The sequence below is a fragment of the Anarhichas minor genome, unplaced genomic scaffold, assembly GCF_050575085.1.
Source record: "Anarhichas minor isolate MPS153535 unplaced genomic scaffold, ASM5057508v1 ptg000017l, whole genome shotgun sequence".
Classification (NCBI taxonomy): Eukaryota; Metazoa; Chordata; class Actinopteri; order Perciformes; family Anarhichadidae; genus Anarhichas; species Anarhichas minor.
The window spans coordinates 1,670,828-1,687,513 of NW_027466463.1; the positions used below are offsets into that span (position 1 = coordinate 1,670,828).

The 16,686-nt window shown below is 46.3% G+C and overlaps 1 protein-coding gene across 1 annotated transcript in view; it reads right to left on the bottom strand.

Annotated features, from left to right (window-relative positions):
- Nucleotides 1-7,325: 7,325 nt before the first annotated feature.
- The window catches only part of mtr (5-methyltetrahydrofolate-homocysteine methyltransferase), a 36,928-nt gene continuing 27,567 nt past the window's right edge, over nucleotides 7,326-16,686 (bottom strand). Inside the window, exons 31-33 of the mRNA XM_076092944.1 lie at nucleotides 16,431-16,623; nucleotides 9,391-9,503; nucleotides 7,326-8,271 (exon numbers count right to left, since the gene is read on the bottom strand). Coding sequence (XP_075949059.1) covers nucleotides 8,182-8,271; nucleotides 9,391-9,503; nucleotides 16,431-16,623 — 396 coding nt within the window. The 3' untranslated portion in view covers nucleotides 7,326-8,181. The remainder of the gene's footprint in view (nucleotides 8,272-9,390; nucleotides 9,504-16,430; nucleotides 16,624-16,686) is intronic.

Sequence of the window (16,686 nt, forward strand, 5' to 3'; positions counted from 1 at the left end):
TTAGACTGCAGCATTTTATGACAAAGGAGGAAGTAGGTTGACGTCACACCGCCTAAAGCGGAGACACTACAGGTGAATAGTGTGAAGAAAAGAACTGTTCATTTAAAAATAAATAAAAAACAAATACATTATTTTCGGTATTACAAGTTTTCTGAAATGTAATGTTTAAATATGCAAATGAGGCACCGTCTAATGCTAACTTTTTGGTGAATTTAGGAGACATACTTTGGGATGTTTTTGCCAGCAGTGTCTCACCTGAAAACTTTGTAGGGAGGAGGTCAGGGTGGACGGATGGCTCGACAAAGCATGTGACTTTAACATGGGAGACTGCAGTTACTTACTGGTTACCACCAACCACAAGTTCGTCTTCTAATGCTAACCACAACTGTTCCCTAAGGAAGTCATCTTACCCTAACGAGGTAGTGTTTGTGTCTGAACCTTGACCCCGGTGGTGACTGATCACAAACAAATGCTTTCTGTAGTGGTGTATTGAATAGTTCTGCAGGGCACTAAACACTGATGTCCTCCTGCTGAGAGGGGCATCAGATCACAATCATTGACTTATTTAGTTTGGGTGACTTTGGCTTCATGCAATTCATTTCAAATCCAACTGAAATTGAACATAACTGCATTGATCATGTGGGTGAACCAGAAGCTTTTAGTGACATTCAAGCACGCAAACACACAACAAACGAAACCGGTGTCCTCCCACCACAGCGTCTCTCATCTCACTGCAGGCCAGATGCTTCAACTCCAACTTGCTGTAAGGTCAGAAAAAAGCTTCTATGTGTCGTAGAGGGGGGGCACGGACCAACAACCGATTTTGTCCTTTAATTTGGAGAACGTTTGAAAATGACCAAGATGTCATTCAAACTGATGTTCTCATGTGTGAGAGCTGTGATTCCTGCTGCCAGATGTTACAAGTAAATATTGATATCATAACAACAAATACAAATAAATGAAGTTGAATGAATCGGATAATGTTTATTTTAGGTCTTTCGTATTGAAGGTCTTCAGGGGCTTGTGTCCCGTTCATTGAGCTGCAGTGGCTCTCCTGGTGGAATGCTCTGCTCGGTCCATCTCTACAGTCTGCAGACTGTCACAGAGATTATGAACACAAACACACGGCTGCGGCCATGCTGTTTGCTTTGTGCTGAGACATCAGCAGGCACCAGTAACCATGTATTGATCTGCATTCAAAGTGCACTTAGCAGGGAGTGCTGAAGGATTAGAGGGAGGGAGGGGGGGGGGGGGGGGTTAAAGGTAGGGATGGAACAGGAGGAGAGGAGAGGAGTGAGGAGAGGGAGGAAGAAGAGCCTGGATGTAAACGTACAATTGCTATTAGAAACTCAGCAGTTTTGAATATAAACACGTTTGTCTCTAAAAGGGACACAGAAGCATTATCAGCAGGAGCAGCGGCTGCAGACTGAGGGGACATGTAGGGAGACAGTTGGGCTGATTCAGATAACGGGCTGCATTAGTCTCTCATGTACCACATCAACTGATAATCAAGAAGCATTAGCACAGTATCTCTACAGTCCTTTATTCAAATATATATATATACTGTACAATGTTGCAGTATAGCTGCAGTGCATTAACATTTGAGTGGACATGTATGAAATGATCAACAGCGACAGCAAGTGCAGCAATGCACCACTGGAGTACCAGAGCAGCAGAGATTGGGACTTTAGAGGAGTTCATGCAGTCAGACTGATGTTGACCTATCATGAGGCATTTCCAAGCAGATGGAGAGGACAGCATGGAAGTTGTACAGCTGCAGTATATAGATCAATGGCAGAGCCGGTGACATAGCCGGCATCAAAACAACTCAATAACACAACCAGTGAACATTGGTACACAGTGACGTACCACTTGAAACAAGAACCTTCTCAAAGTGTTGGTCCTGGTAACCTTCCATGTCATTAGCATATGACACTGATGAATGACTTTGCTTTCGTTCTGCTTTAGTGATGAGGACAATCCTAATGATAGTGCTCCCGTCTGTGCTGCCGCACTGTATTGTGCCGTCTTGTTAAATGAGAGTTGCTCCGTCTCTGCCAATACCATTTGCCTCTGATGGAGACGCAGTGCACATCTAAACGTTAGTCACTTGCACCTAATGAAGTATTAAATGAAGCAGAGTGCTCTGATGCCTTTCCCTGGCTGCACTGGGCCAGTAGCCCTCACACTCCCCCATTCAGCGGCACCTTACTATCACCGCCACTCCTACCAAAGAACCCCAGACTGAGAGAAACCCTCCATCCCCGCTGCATCAAATCCTAACATTTGTTCTGCTTTGGGTTCTGAATCTTTTACTGGGGAACTTAAAGCTACAGGAGACTTAAAGCTCAACAGAAAGTGAAGTCATTATTTTGGGATCAGGTGACAACCTCAGGCTCTGTTGATGCGGAAGTGTCTGAAAACCTGCATTCTCTCTCCTGACCACCAGGGGGCGACTCCTCAGGTTGTATAGAAGTCTATGAGAAAATGACTCTACTTCTCTCTTGATTTATTATATCTCTTGGGAACCCAGGCTGGGGCCTGATGCCATTTTAGGGGTACTAAATATGTAACTGACATATCAGCACCCCACTCTCAGGTCTAGCGCTCCAAAAGACCAATAACGATATATAACAATAAACACAAGAATACCCATTAAGTGTAAACGTGCATGGTTTCTATCACTTCCCATGAATAACTACAGTTCCCCTCTTGAATTCTTGTGTTTTCATATCTACATAGGGAGCGTCTGCCATATTGCACATGTTGCTACGGTAGCCCAGAATGGACAAACCAAACACTGGCTCTAGAGAGTCTTTCATGTTTTATGTCACCTGAAGGCCACCGTAGTTCTCCGAGACACTGGGAAAGGGAGGAGTGAGCGGAGGAGTGAGCGGAGGAGTGAGCGGAGGCGTGTTCAGCTGGTTGCAATCTGCATCCTCACCACTAGATGACACCTTTAGAGGCCACAGCGCCTTTATCTTCTGCTTATATTACTTTACAGCAGCACGAAATGAAGATGAACTAACTCTAAAAAATACTGTCAACAACTTGAACTATATCAAATAAAAGATATTTAAGAGGTGGCTTGATATTAAAATAATATGCTTTATTAGACATTTTCATTTCTCTTCAGCTACAACCATGACTACACGGTTCAAACACAGCTCATTAGGTGTGCTGCAGATTTAACAGATCATTGTAAACTAGTCAATAATTAATAGCACTAGGTGGACTTCAATATCACCCAATTTGGAGTTAGTGATTGTGAAGGCATTTCTATTTAGCTCAATTTCATGCACTATTGAATGCTGGGTCTAATGGTTGCTTTCTTAATGGGACCCCAAAACGTCTGAGGAAAATAGGTGTTAATGTGCTGTTGGAGCCCAGACAATTCAGCATTTAGTTTGATCCACTGGCTGACTACTGCATCACTACAGATCTAATGCACTTTATTTAAATAGAGTCTCCAGAGTTGATGTTATACGTGTACTACAACATGCTGAAACGGTGACAGGTGGCCTCTTGAGCAGTAACCACAAACCACCACTGCAGTAGTTCTGTCCTCACCTCAAAGGCATGGATACAATCTGGATATCTTCTGTTTATATCCGGGTCCTGAAGGCAGCAGACTAAACACCCTGCACAAAGGCCACACTCACCGGGGGATAAACCAAGAAGCTCTGAGGCTCGATATTTAAACCCTCCAGTACGTCCTGGGTACACCTCTCCCAGTCAGACATACCCAGAGCAATTCTAATGAAATCAAACTATATCTACAAATGCAAAAAGCAGGCGGAGCTGTACTCATATCTCCTCCTGAGTGCCTGAGCACAGACACCCTGAAAACTGTTCCAAGCTAGCTCAAAATTGTCCTGTAATGTCAGTGATGGATCAGAAAACGCTTTTATTTAGACCATTTTTTTTCCATAATCGATGAATATGTTGATTATTTTCTCGATTAATCGATTTGTTGTTTGTTGGTAGAATGTTAGGAAATGGTTAAAGATGCACATCACAAATTCCCATAACCCAAAGTGATGTCGGACGATATTCAGTTTACTATTCCAGAAGATCAGAAAATATACATGTTTGAGAGGCTGGAACCAGCTGAGAGTAACAGAAAGACATTCAGAGCATTCATATATAGAGATGCACCAATGCTAATACTGGCACTAAGCACTGGCACACATTTGACATATTGCCTCATAAGCATTAGCAGATATTTGCTTACACATCCAAAAGACACGGAGCAACATTATCACTCATTAGGAGTTGTGCTTGTGTCCACTTGATGAATGCAAGTACAATGTTCACTCTTGTATTAAAAAGAGAGTGGCTCTTAAGCTGCCAAATGACCACTGTGTTCAGCACTACGTGTAACTGCAGGTATCATACAGTGGGTTTAATGGAGCCTTTCCACTAAAAACACCAGCCTGACATCACTAGACACCAGGTTATTGAGTGAGACTGAACCAAAACAAGGAGCTGAAAGACACTAAACAAGCTCTGTGGAGCGGAGAGGAACTGCAGAGTGGGTGATAACTGTCGGTGGGTCTGTCACTCCAACTGACCCCTCTCACATCACACACAGTTATTTGACCCATTATGAACAAAGAAATAATGGTGCAGCTTTAAAATGCAGTCTGCTGGTGTGTCAAAGCATCCGTGGGGCGCCTCTCATGTCCTTCCTGTGGAATTACTTTGTGTAGGATCGAGCAGCTTAGCATTGCAGTAACCATCAGTTATTTGTCAAGATACTGATGTTGGAAACTGCAATGGCAACAACCATGTCAGCCCTGGCAGAGAAAAGGGTTATCAGGCTTTCATTTTAAATGATAGGTTACCTAACATACATATTCATATATATATATATATATATATATATTAAGATGTTTTTTTGGGGGGGGGGGGGGGAAGAAAACAAAATAAATACTCAGCTGCAGTGAATACACGTTCCTCCCATGTCCAATACAAGCTTTTACTTCATTATAAGAGAAACATTACATATGCACACACACACGCGCGCGCGCACACAGACGCAGCGTGCTGTGGCATTGCCTCAGCGTAGAAGCTAATTGAAGTGATGTGAAGCAGATGCAGCAGCAGCAGCAGACTTCATGCTGCCAGTCTGCACCGCTCTGCACCGCACTGCGCCCCGCTTCCACCCAACACACACGCAGCCCGCACGCTGCTCAACTCCTCTCTCTCTCTGAGACAATAATGACAGCGACACCGGCTACGACTAAAACACCTATTCCTCCATCTCGCTTGTCCTCCGGTGTCTTTCTCACTGTCAGTCTTTGTGTTTTCATCCACTCCCACTGCTCTAGGTCCTGTCAGCATGATGCGGACTCACTGACCAAGGACTATACCTCGCGGAGCTGTCATCCTTAATGCGGTAAACTCCCTGCCCCAACCACACACACACACACACACACACACACTGAGCAGAAAGACGCAGTGACACCGAGCACCGCGCCGGCTCTCGGCCCCGCGGAGCAACATGACAACGACTTACAGTTCGCAGGAACTGGATTTCATCCTCGCCTTCTCCTCCCTCGGCCATGGTTCGCTTTTCACACAGAGATGCTCGTGCTGTATCTGCGTGTGGAGGACAGGCTGGCTGGGGTGTGCGCGCGCGTGGCGGTGTATGCGTGTTTTGAGACGGCAAAAGCCAACCCGCAGTGGAAGTCGCCTCTCATTGGATGGCGCGCGCTCACCGAGGGAGGAGCCGCACAGGTGTGAGCGTGTAGTGTTTGTGTGCGCGAGCAGTTTGCCATCTCTCGCTCTCTCTCTCATCTCTCTCTCTCTCTCTCATCTCTCTCTCTCTCTCATCTCTCTCTCGCTCTCATCTCTCTCTCTCATCTCTCTCTCTCTCATCTCTCTCTCTCTCTCATCTCTCTCTCTCTCATCTCTCTCTCTCTCTCATCTCTCTCTCGCTCTCATCTCTCTCTCTCTCTCATCTCTCTCTCATCTCACTCATCTCTCTCTCGCTCTCTCTCATCTCTCTCTCTCTCTCATCTCTCTCTCTCTCATCTCTCTCTCTCTCTCATCTCTCATCTCTCTCTCATCTCTCTCTCATCTCTCTCTCTCATCTCTCTCTCACTCTGATCTCTCTCTCTCTCATCTCTCACTCTCTCTCTCTCATCTATATTATATTATATATATATAATAAATAAAATAATATATATATATTATACATTATAAATATGTTAAGGCCAAATATAAATTATATACTCGTTAAATCATGTAATAAATAATATAATATAAATGATAACATATTTGTTATAAGGTACAATCATGCACTTGTCCACCTGCCTTGCACCAATGTAGGCTACTGCATGCGTACACTGTAGCATATTGTGTGTCCGTGGCCGTGACCTTTCCATCAAGTAAACACAAAACCTGCCTCATGTCTTCCCTGCAGCAGTCATCAGTAGGACTGGTGTGTCTGTTGTACGGTAGTGCTTCTGTCGACTACACACTCAGCGGCCCTTTCACAATCCTTTCAGACCGCAGCAGAAAGCTTCAGAAGTGTCTGGGGAAATAGAGATTATATGGACGCTACCTCACTACTCGATCAATAAAAGAGCTATTTTATTTTTTTATTCAACGGTTACATTTTTTATGTTACATTTATTTCCCAACATGAAGGTCTAAACACTTAAAGGTACTCAATACGCAATTTAGAGTATTGCATCCACACGGCTCTCAACATGGCAACTGCTGAGTCGGGTGCTTGCGATAACAGTGAGTTTAAAAGTGGGCGCTTAAACAACAGCATTTAGATCAGTCCAGTGGTAGTCGACGGGTGAAGTAAATTGCAGCCATTTCAGTTTCAGTTTAACGAGTGACCGTGTTAACTGGTTGCAAACGGCAGCTGTTGAAAAAATAAGCATTCAATCATTTTTAAATACTTATGCGTTTATTATCCATTCCATTGATTGTCTTAAGTTATTATGAGCAACCGTGGACGCATTCAGCTGAAAGTCACCAGTTAAAACGGTCACTCCTTAAACTAAAACACCTGTTGATCTGAAAGGGTCGTGATCCTGTCGGGATTCTGTAGAACTTGAGTCCGCTGCTGGAATATCGATCATGAAACCGAACATGCAACAAGTAGACATTTTCATGCTGTTAGGACAGTTCACCCCAACATTTCCCTCTTACCTATAGGGCTTTTTGTGTGCGAGTTCTTGTGAAATCTTTCAAATCCTCCAGAGCTACAGAAGACATTAAACTGTTAGATGCCCTGAGATAACATCTACATTGATCTTCTTTATGGTGGACTGGAGATATAAACTCAGAGAGATAAACAGAAATGTGTTGAATTGATTTATTTTTTTAAAAACCAGAAAAAAAACAGTTCTATTGCTCATGTTTTACATTGTTTGCAATGCCACCATTATTTATCCACAACTTATTTTTTCAATATAAGAAGAGAAAAGTGATTAAGACAGTTTCATACAGACTGAGATCAAACGCTGCAGCACATCAGGGCTTAAGACACGTGTGAAATGCATGCAGTCAGCATTTTACAGAAACCCAAATTGAATTTGAATATCGATACATTTGTCATACTTTACAGATCCTCTGCATCGCTTCTACAATCCCCCCAGAAATGACAAAATGAATAATATTAACAAACCAGCCAATAAAATAGTGGAACCTCAGATTCAAATACTGAACTAATCTGAACTAATGATGTATAAAATCTTTTAAAATGTTTAATAATCTGCATATTGGAGCATCAGTAACCATGTAGACTTTGACCAATGCCGGCTCAGCACAGGGCTAAGTGCTAAAACAATAATGATCTGAACATTGAGCAAAAATAATAGCGATGATCGTTTTAGCGTGATCGATGAAGAAGTGCTAAAGAAGACACACGTGACTGTGATGTAACACCAACACATTATTTCACTCTATTTGTAGAGCTAAGAGAATCCCTCTGTTAATAAACGTTGAATGTATTTCAGAGATCATTTCATACATCATGTGAGCATGTGCATAGTAGTAGTAGGTTTGTCATAACCTGCTGGCACAAGAGCACTGAAGCAGCAGTTGTACTGCCATGTGGAAGCAGCCGCAGTGAGGACCTGTGTGGGCTCCAGCAGATCGGTCGGACTGTCAACCTGATTCTGTGTCGGTCCACTTTACTGCTGGAGTGGTCACACTCTACGCCTCGCTGTTGTAGCCCAGTATGGGCCCCAGCCACCTCTCCGCCTCCTCCACACACATCTCTTTCCTTCCGGCGTAGTCCTCCACCTGAAGACAAGAGCAGAGACCATACAAGTTCTGCCGGATTGTGTGTCCTTCCTGTCACTAATCTCTAAAGTATTTGCTAGAATTTCAAGTGAAATCCTAGTTTGAATCCTTTCTCAGTTATTAGTGAGATTCGTCTCTATAGTGACTTAAGAGCACTCCAGGGATGTAGCGCTGCACTGCTGTAACATTGTTGGACTATATCAGTTTTAGAAAGAGGTTGAACTCCATGCATCAGAACACAAAGTCATTCTTTGCTCCGCATTCTTTTACTGCCTACATTACCCACTATGCAACCAATGTGACCACAGGCTACAGTGGTCTGGTAAGCTAACAAACTATTTTTGATCTATTTTTCTTCAGCCATGGATGTAAAATAAAAAGCAGCAAATCTTGTTATTGAAGCGGCCAAAAAGCATTTTCCTCAAGAAAACAATATAATAAAAGAGAGATCTGTAATACTGTCCATAGCACAACTCAGACTGTTTGTGCTGGTTTGTGGACTACGGTTCAGACGCCTCGGGTTCCGCATTTTGACCAACACCATCTTGTTTCTTTGCCAGTCCAACCGACCACAGAGAAAGACATTTTAAGGCGACGGTTACATTTAACTTTCATGAAGTGAAGACACACTGTGAAGGGGTTAAAGTTCTAAGACTGAAAACACGGACATCTCAGACTGGACAACGCTGTGGTAGAGACTCGTCAATCACAAGGTAGCCCCGCCCTAAAGCATACCCTGCTTTATTTACCCCCCCGATGGTCATTAGAGAGATTGGCTTCACTTTTCAGACCCGGAGGTTGCCGCCTGGTTGTATACTATAATCATTGTATGTACAATATTTTAGTCATTGTATGGATACAATATTAATGTTACACTTAAATCATAACCTTGTCGTCCAGGCTGGTATTTCATTTCTCTAAATAAAGACGAAGAGATTTGTAATCCAGTTCCAACTTGCTCAATGTCAGCCGAGGACTCACAAAACAGCAACATCTAAAGCGCCCAGCGTCATGGCATAGTATTGGGGAGTTACAGCGCTAGCGGGATATCTCATTATCAGTGGCAACATTTTCTTGAGTTATCTTTCAGCAGTTAAAGATGTGGACAGTTAGCCGAACCTGCTCCTTGGTGATCTTTCCCACAGCGAAGTACGAGGCCTTAGGGTTGGAGAAGTAAAGTCCAGACACCGAGGCAGCGGGCATCATGGCCAGCGACTCCGTCAGAAGAATACCTACACACACACACACACACACACACACGTACGTTGTTACTGTATGCACACACAGCCAAGAAAACAAAATGACATAAAAGCGGAAGGTCAGTGTGTTTTGTAATCACACTTTATTGTTGTTAGCCTTAACAGAAACATGTTCAGTCTAAATGACTTCCTCTCTCTGTTCCATCCGACAGCCTTCATGAGCCTTTTGGTCTCATTTGATTAAAGCTGTAAATTGTCTCTTTGGTAATGAATTTCCATAAAATGATTATTAGTGTCTATTAACGCAGACCTAACCTGCTTAGTGAAAAACATGACGAACTCGGGCTGAGCAATATATTGATATTATATTGCTCTGGTGATGTTAGACTTAGATTTTGGATATGGTAATATGACATAGGTGTGGTCTTTTCTTGGTTTTAAAGGCTTTATTACAGTAAAGTTGTGTTATTTGATGAACTTATCAGAGTGCTCTAGCTGTCCTATTATTTGCCTTTACCCACTTCATTTCTTATATAACCCCATCACAGATTATCAAAAATCTCATTTTGGAAATTTTTTTCAAAACAGTCAACCCTACAATATCATTACAATATCAATATATCTTTGCTTTTCTAATTGTCTGACTGCATGCAGCCAAATAATCGAGGTATTTGTTAAAAAATATTGTGATATTTGATTTTGTCCATATGGCTCAGCCCTCACATGAACTAACTTTATTTCCAACAGACAAGAATAACATCTGGCTGCTGTTGGGGCCTGATTGTGAATCCTCCCACTGCCAACCATGAACCACAATCTGGCTCGGGACCTTCGTTGGATCTTGGTCTCTCTGGTCTCTTTTGACTTATGTTTTGATGCTTTTATGTGAATCACTCTGAACTGCCTTGTTGTTGAAATGAGCTCTACAAATAAACGTGCCTCATCTCATCTCTCCACTAAAAGTGATTTATCTGCAGTTGATCTGTAATTAAAACATGCCTAAAAATAGAAGCCTGTACCTCAATGACATTAAAACAAAAATGTTCCCACAATGTCGGTCAAGAATCATCTCAGAGGTTTTCAAATTGACCAGAAAAAGGCCTTTAGGTAAACATGAGAGGCTCCTTTAGAAGCTAATCCGGTATTCACACCAAATCAGGTGGTCCAGGTTTGATGAGGAGGTTCCCTGGTAGCTGTGGCTTATGAGCTAAGACAGTGTTATGTTAGTGGTGGTGCTGAAGAATAAGGACCTCAACATTTATCATCCAAACTGAACGATGTTGACCTCTAGAGGGGAGTCGTTAAAAGGTTTAATAATCCATACGCTAACTATCCACTTTTCCCTGGAAGAGCTTTGTTCGGCAGTTCCTTCAACAAGACAAGACATGTCCTTGTTGGTGCGTTAAGATGTGGGTTATTGTTCAAAGTTGTGTTGTTTTGTTGTCTGTCAGTCATTGTTGAACGAAAATGACGGTTGTTGCAATGGTGATGTTACAGCTTTATAAATATACAGTCACAGTTAGATGACTTAGGTAGAGGTATGATAAAAACAGTTCTCCACCTGTGTGTAGAGAGCAATCCAATGTGATTCAAACTGGTTAAGACATCCATCCATCCATCCATTTTCCACCGCTTATCCGGGGTCGGGTCGCGGTGGCAGCAGGGCAAGCAGGCCGACCCAGACCTCCCTCTCACCGGCAACATGTTCCAGCTCATTCTGGGGGATCCCGAGGCGTTCCCAGGCCAGCTGGGAGATGTAATCTCTCCAGCGTGTTCTGGGTCTTCCCCGGGGTCTCTTCCCAGTTGGACGTGCCTGGAAAACCTCCAGTGGGAGGCGTCCAGGAGGCATCCTAATTAGATGCCCGAACCACCTCAGCTGACTCCTTTCGACGCGAAGGAGTAGCGGCTTGACTCCAAGCTCCCTCCTGATGACCGAGCTCCTTACCCTATCTCTAAGGCTGAGCCCGGCCACCCTACGGAGGAAACTCATTTCGGCCGCTTGTAGCCGCGACCTTGTCCTTTCGGTCACGACCCAGAGTTCGTGACCATAGGTGAGGGTTGGAACGTAGACAGAGTGGTAAATTGAGAGCTTTGCCTTCCGGCTCAGCTCCCTCTTCACCAAGACGGTCCGGTGCAGCGCCTGCTTTACTGCTGCACCGATCCGTCTGTCGATCTCCCGCTCCATCTTACCCTCACTCGTGAACAAGACCCCGAGATACTTGAACTCCTTCGCTTGAGGTAGGCACTCCGTCCCAACCTGGAGGGAGCAATCCACCGGTTTCCGGCAGAGCACCATGGCCTCAGATTTGGAGGTGCTAACTCTCATCCCCGCCGCTTCACACTCGGCTGCAAACCGTCCCAGTGAATGCTGGAGGTCACGATCCGAGGAGGCTAACAGGACCACATCATCTGCAAATAGCAGAGAGGCGATCCCGAGACCCCCGAAACTGACGTTCTCCGCCCCCAGGCTGCGCCTAGATATCCTGTCCATGAAAATCATGAACAGGACCGGTGACAAAGGGCAGCCCTGGCGGAGGCCAACACCCACCGGGAACGTGTCTGACTTATTGCCGAGAATGCGGACACAGCTCCTACTGCAGTCGTACAGAGACCGGATCGCCCGTTGTAACGGGTCCGGCACCCCATACTCCCGCAGCACCCCCCACAAGATCCCCCGAGGGACCCGGTCGAAAGCCTTCTCCAAGTCCACAAAGCACATGTAGATTGGTTGGGCAAACTCCCAGAGCCCCTCCAGTAGTCTTGCGAGGGTAAAGAGCTGGTCCACTGTTCCACGGCCGGGACGGAATCCGCACTGCTCCTCTTGAATCTGAGGTTCGACAAGCGGTCGGAGCCTCCTTTCCAGCACCCTGGCATAAGCCTTCCCCGGGAGGCTGAGTAGTGTGATACCCCGGTAATTCGAGCACACTCTCCGGTCCCCCTTTTTAAAGATGGGAACCACCACCCCGGTCTGCCATTCCATGGGCACTGATCCCGACCCCCATGCGACATTGAAGAGGCGTGTCAGCCAGGACAGCCCAACTATGTCCAGCGCCTTCAGCATCTCAGGGCGGATCTCATCCACCCCCGGCGCCTTGCCACCAAGGAGCTTTTTAACTACCTCAGCGACCTCTGCCAGGGATATGGGTGAGCCTCCCCCTAGGTCCTCAGGCGCTGCCTCCTCTGCAGAGGACATGTTGGTCGGGTTTAGGAGTTCGTCAAAGTGCTCTTTCCACCGCCCGACGATGTCCTCCGTCCGGGTTAGCAGTTCCCCCCCCTGCTGAGAACAGCCTGGGGTAAGCCCTGCTTTCCCTTCCTGAGCCGTCAGATGGTTTGCCAGAACCTCCTTGAGGCCAACCGAAAGTCCTTCTCCATGGCCTCCCCGAACTCCTCCCATGCCCGAGTTTTAGCATTCGCGACCACCGCAGCTGCAGCCCTTCTGGCCTGCCGATACCTGTCAGCTGCTTCAGGAGACCCCTGGGCCAACCAGGCCTTGAAGGTCTCCTTCTTCAGCTTGACGGCTTCCCTCACCTCCGGTGTCCACCACCGGGTTCTCGGGTTGCCGCCACGACAGGCACCGATGACCTTCCGGCCACAGCTCCTAGCGGCCGCGTCCACAATAGAGGCTTTGAACATGGTCCACTCGGATTCCGTGTCCCCAACCTCCCTCGGGATGTGTGAGAAGTTCTTCCGGAGGTGGGAGTTAAAGACCTCCCGGACAGGGTCCTCCGCCAGACGTTCCCAGTTTACCCTCACTACACGTTTGGGTTTACTGGGTCTTTCCAACCGGTTCCCCTGCCATCTGATCCAACTCACCACCAGGTGGTGATCAGTTGACAGCTCTGCTCCTCTCTTCACCCGAGTGTCCAAAACATACGGCCGCAAATCAAATGATACGATTACAAAGTCGATCATTGATCTCCGGCCTAAGGTGTTCTGGTACCAGGTACTTATGAGCCACCTTATGTTCGAACATAGTGTTCGTTATGGCCAAACCGTGGCAAGCACAGAAGTCCAATAACGAAACACCATTCGGGTTCAGATCGGGCAAGCCGTTCCTCCCAATCACCCCCCGCCAGGTTTCTCCGCCATTGCCCACGTGAGCGTTGAAGTCCCCCAGGAGAACTATGGAGTCGGTAGGCGGCGCCCTTTCCAGGACCCCTCCCACCGACTCCAAGAAGGCCGGATACTCCGAACTGCTGTTTGGTGCATAAGCACAAACCACAGTCAGAGCCTTGCTCCCCGCAACCCGTAGGCGCATGGAGGCGACCCTCTCGCTCTCCGGGGAGAACTCCAACACAGCAGCGCTCAGCCGGGGGCTCGTGAGTATCCCCACTCCCGCCCGGCGCCTCTCACCCTGGGCAACTCCGGAAAAGGACAAAGTCCAACCCCTCTCCAGGAGCTTGGTTCCAGAGCCAACGCTGTGTGTGGAGGTGAGTCCAACTATTTCTAGCTGGTATTGCTCCACCTCCTGCACCAGCTCCGGCTCTTTCCCCGCTAGCGAGGTGACGTTCCACGTCCCTAGAGCTAGTCTATGTCGCCGGCGATCGGCATGCCCGGGCCTCCCGCCCGACCTACCGCCCGGTCTGCATAGCACCCGACCCCAATGCGTATCCCTGCGGGTGGTGGGTCCACAGGGTGGCTGCTCCATGATGTTTATTCGGGCTGAGCCCGACCGGGCCCCATGGGCAAAGGCCCGGCCACCAGACGCTCGCCTACGAGCTCCCCTCCTGGGTCTGGCTCCGGGAGGGTGCCCCGGTTTCCCTGGTCCGGGCGAGGTGACTGTAGTCCGTGGGCTGCTCATCATTAGGGTCGTTTTGAACCGCTCTTAGTCTGGGCTCTCCCCTGAAACCTGTTTGCCTTGGGAGACCCTACCAGGGGCTAATGCCCCGGACAACATAGCTCCCAGGATCACTGAGCCACTCAAACTCCTCCACCACGATAAGGTGGCGATTCGCGGAGGAGCTGGTTAAGACAGTCAAATATTTATTTTTCTCAAAGAGATGATGCTGATTCATAGAGCAGAGTGTATGCTGCCCAGAAGAAAATTGGTTTTGCCGGTTGGGGGCGCAGAACGAGCTCTAAACACATGAACACACCATCACCGTCTCACACCGTTGTGGTGAATATGTTAGCAGACAGCGGCCCATTTACATATTCAGCAGCAACATAAGGATTCAATTGGAATTGGGTTTGTGTCCACCTGATGAATCTAAACCCTGTTTTCAAAGAGACACCCTTTCCACATCAGTCATCTGATCCATCGCTAATGTGAAATAAATATAGAAGAATTTAAACTGAGATTATTATCATTTATAATATTACCTTAAAATGAGCGTCTGGTGTTTTGTGGTCAATATGTGCAGTAGGAACCTGCATGGAGACATAAACCTTTCCATCTGGACTACACTAGGATCCAACGACACGTCCTGAGGCCACGATCACTTGAGGAGTGTGGCAGCAGCTTGTCTGAGCCAGCATCATCTAACAGACAACAATCACACAGCGTGACTGATAGTTAGGGAGATGCAATGACAGGCTGATGTACAGTAGACTGTACACAGTGCCTTCAGATGGAGGCGAGGTATTTGTCAGCCATAAAACATCCCTCCTTGCTAATGCCGGCTCAGTTAAACAGACTCATTTTTTACATCTGAAACTCTGCAGAATTCCTGTTTGTGCACTCGGATATAAGCTACATGCACATCAGATGCATTGGGACCTTTTTTGGTCAAATAAATCAATGTTGCGAGTGTGAAAACACACATGTTTGGTGCCCCTTTCAGTCTAATTAATGGTATGATATGCTGCAATTTCCTAAGAAACAAGGTCTAGACTGCTAAAGAAATAATCCCTCTCTCGTGACCCAGTAGAAGTGTGTGGCTGTGAATCTTCAGAGACCCTGCCCTCTGTCTGTATTTTCTCTTTTCTTTCATATTTGACTGTGTTCTGGACTTTTCTTGGCGTCAGCAAAAAGCTTTGGACCCCACGTGGGGGTGCAACCCCCCAGCCGATAAGCAGGGTGTGCAGCCCGCTCTCATTCCCAGGTCACGCCCCTCAGCGTACCGAGGCACACAGATCTCACAGGCCTCACACAGACGGACCACAGCAGGGTGAAGCGGGCCTTGGGCTGCATTCATTCAAAATCTGGCACCTTCCCGTAGGTTTGTGAGGAGGTGTGGATGTGTATAGTTGTGCTTTAGAACATAACCGCCATGAAACAATCAGATAAAATACACATTATATTCTTCCGATTCACAGCTTTGTTCTCACGAACGCCGGTCCCTCTCTTCCATCACTCTCTAGCTCACTCGACCACCACTATCTCGTTCGCTCTTTGAGCTGGAGAGGCTGAAGAAGAAGAATTTCATGTAGACCGAGGAGTCACTTACACATGATTCTACTCGACTCTCAGGGCGCAGAGCCACCACATGATAAGCATTGTATCAACTTAGTGCCAACGCTAGAATGCACTAATGTGAACATTAAGTCCAAGAGTGCGTCAGCAGAAACATTATAGACTTAAGTTCTCATATAACAGTCTATTAATATATGAATTTGCAAAAAGCTATTATAAATTGATTAATTAAATGTGCATTTACTTGATCCATAAATAATCATATCAAAGTTAATACAAACTATCAAAAGAACACAAAGGATTCAATTTCTCTAAATTAAGACTAGATTGGTTGTATTATTCTATTCACTAGCATTAATGTGTCGACCTCACGTTTTAACACGTACTGTTTACATTACATGTGACCAGTGAGCTTCCACCTAAAGTACAGTTCAACCCACCAAGCAGCAGTGTGTGTGTGTGTGGGTAGGATTTCATGGTTTATTCTTACTGACTTTTTTCACTACTTATAGATAGTTTGACCCGTGCCTCATGGGACAAACAGTAACACAGCATTGGGAGGCTTTCAGCTGCAGTTATGACAGTAAAATGCCTGATGCTCTCACCGGTCTTCTCCTGGATCCCAGCCAGGCTCCACATGGTGGACTTCTCTGTGTGGTCAGGCTGACTGGGGTAGCCAGCTGCAGGTCTGATGCCCTGGTATCGAATTCTGTGGAGGTCTGAGGCCTGCAGAGCCTCGTCCGTGCTGTAGCCCCACAGCTCCTTGCGCACGCGAGCATGGAGCTCCTCGGCAAAGGCCTGGAGGACGAACAGCAGGTTGTATCAGAGACCAAAGAAAACACCGCATCAGCAACAGTTAAA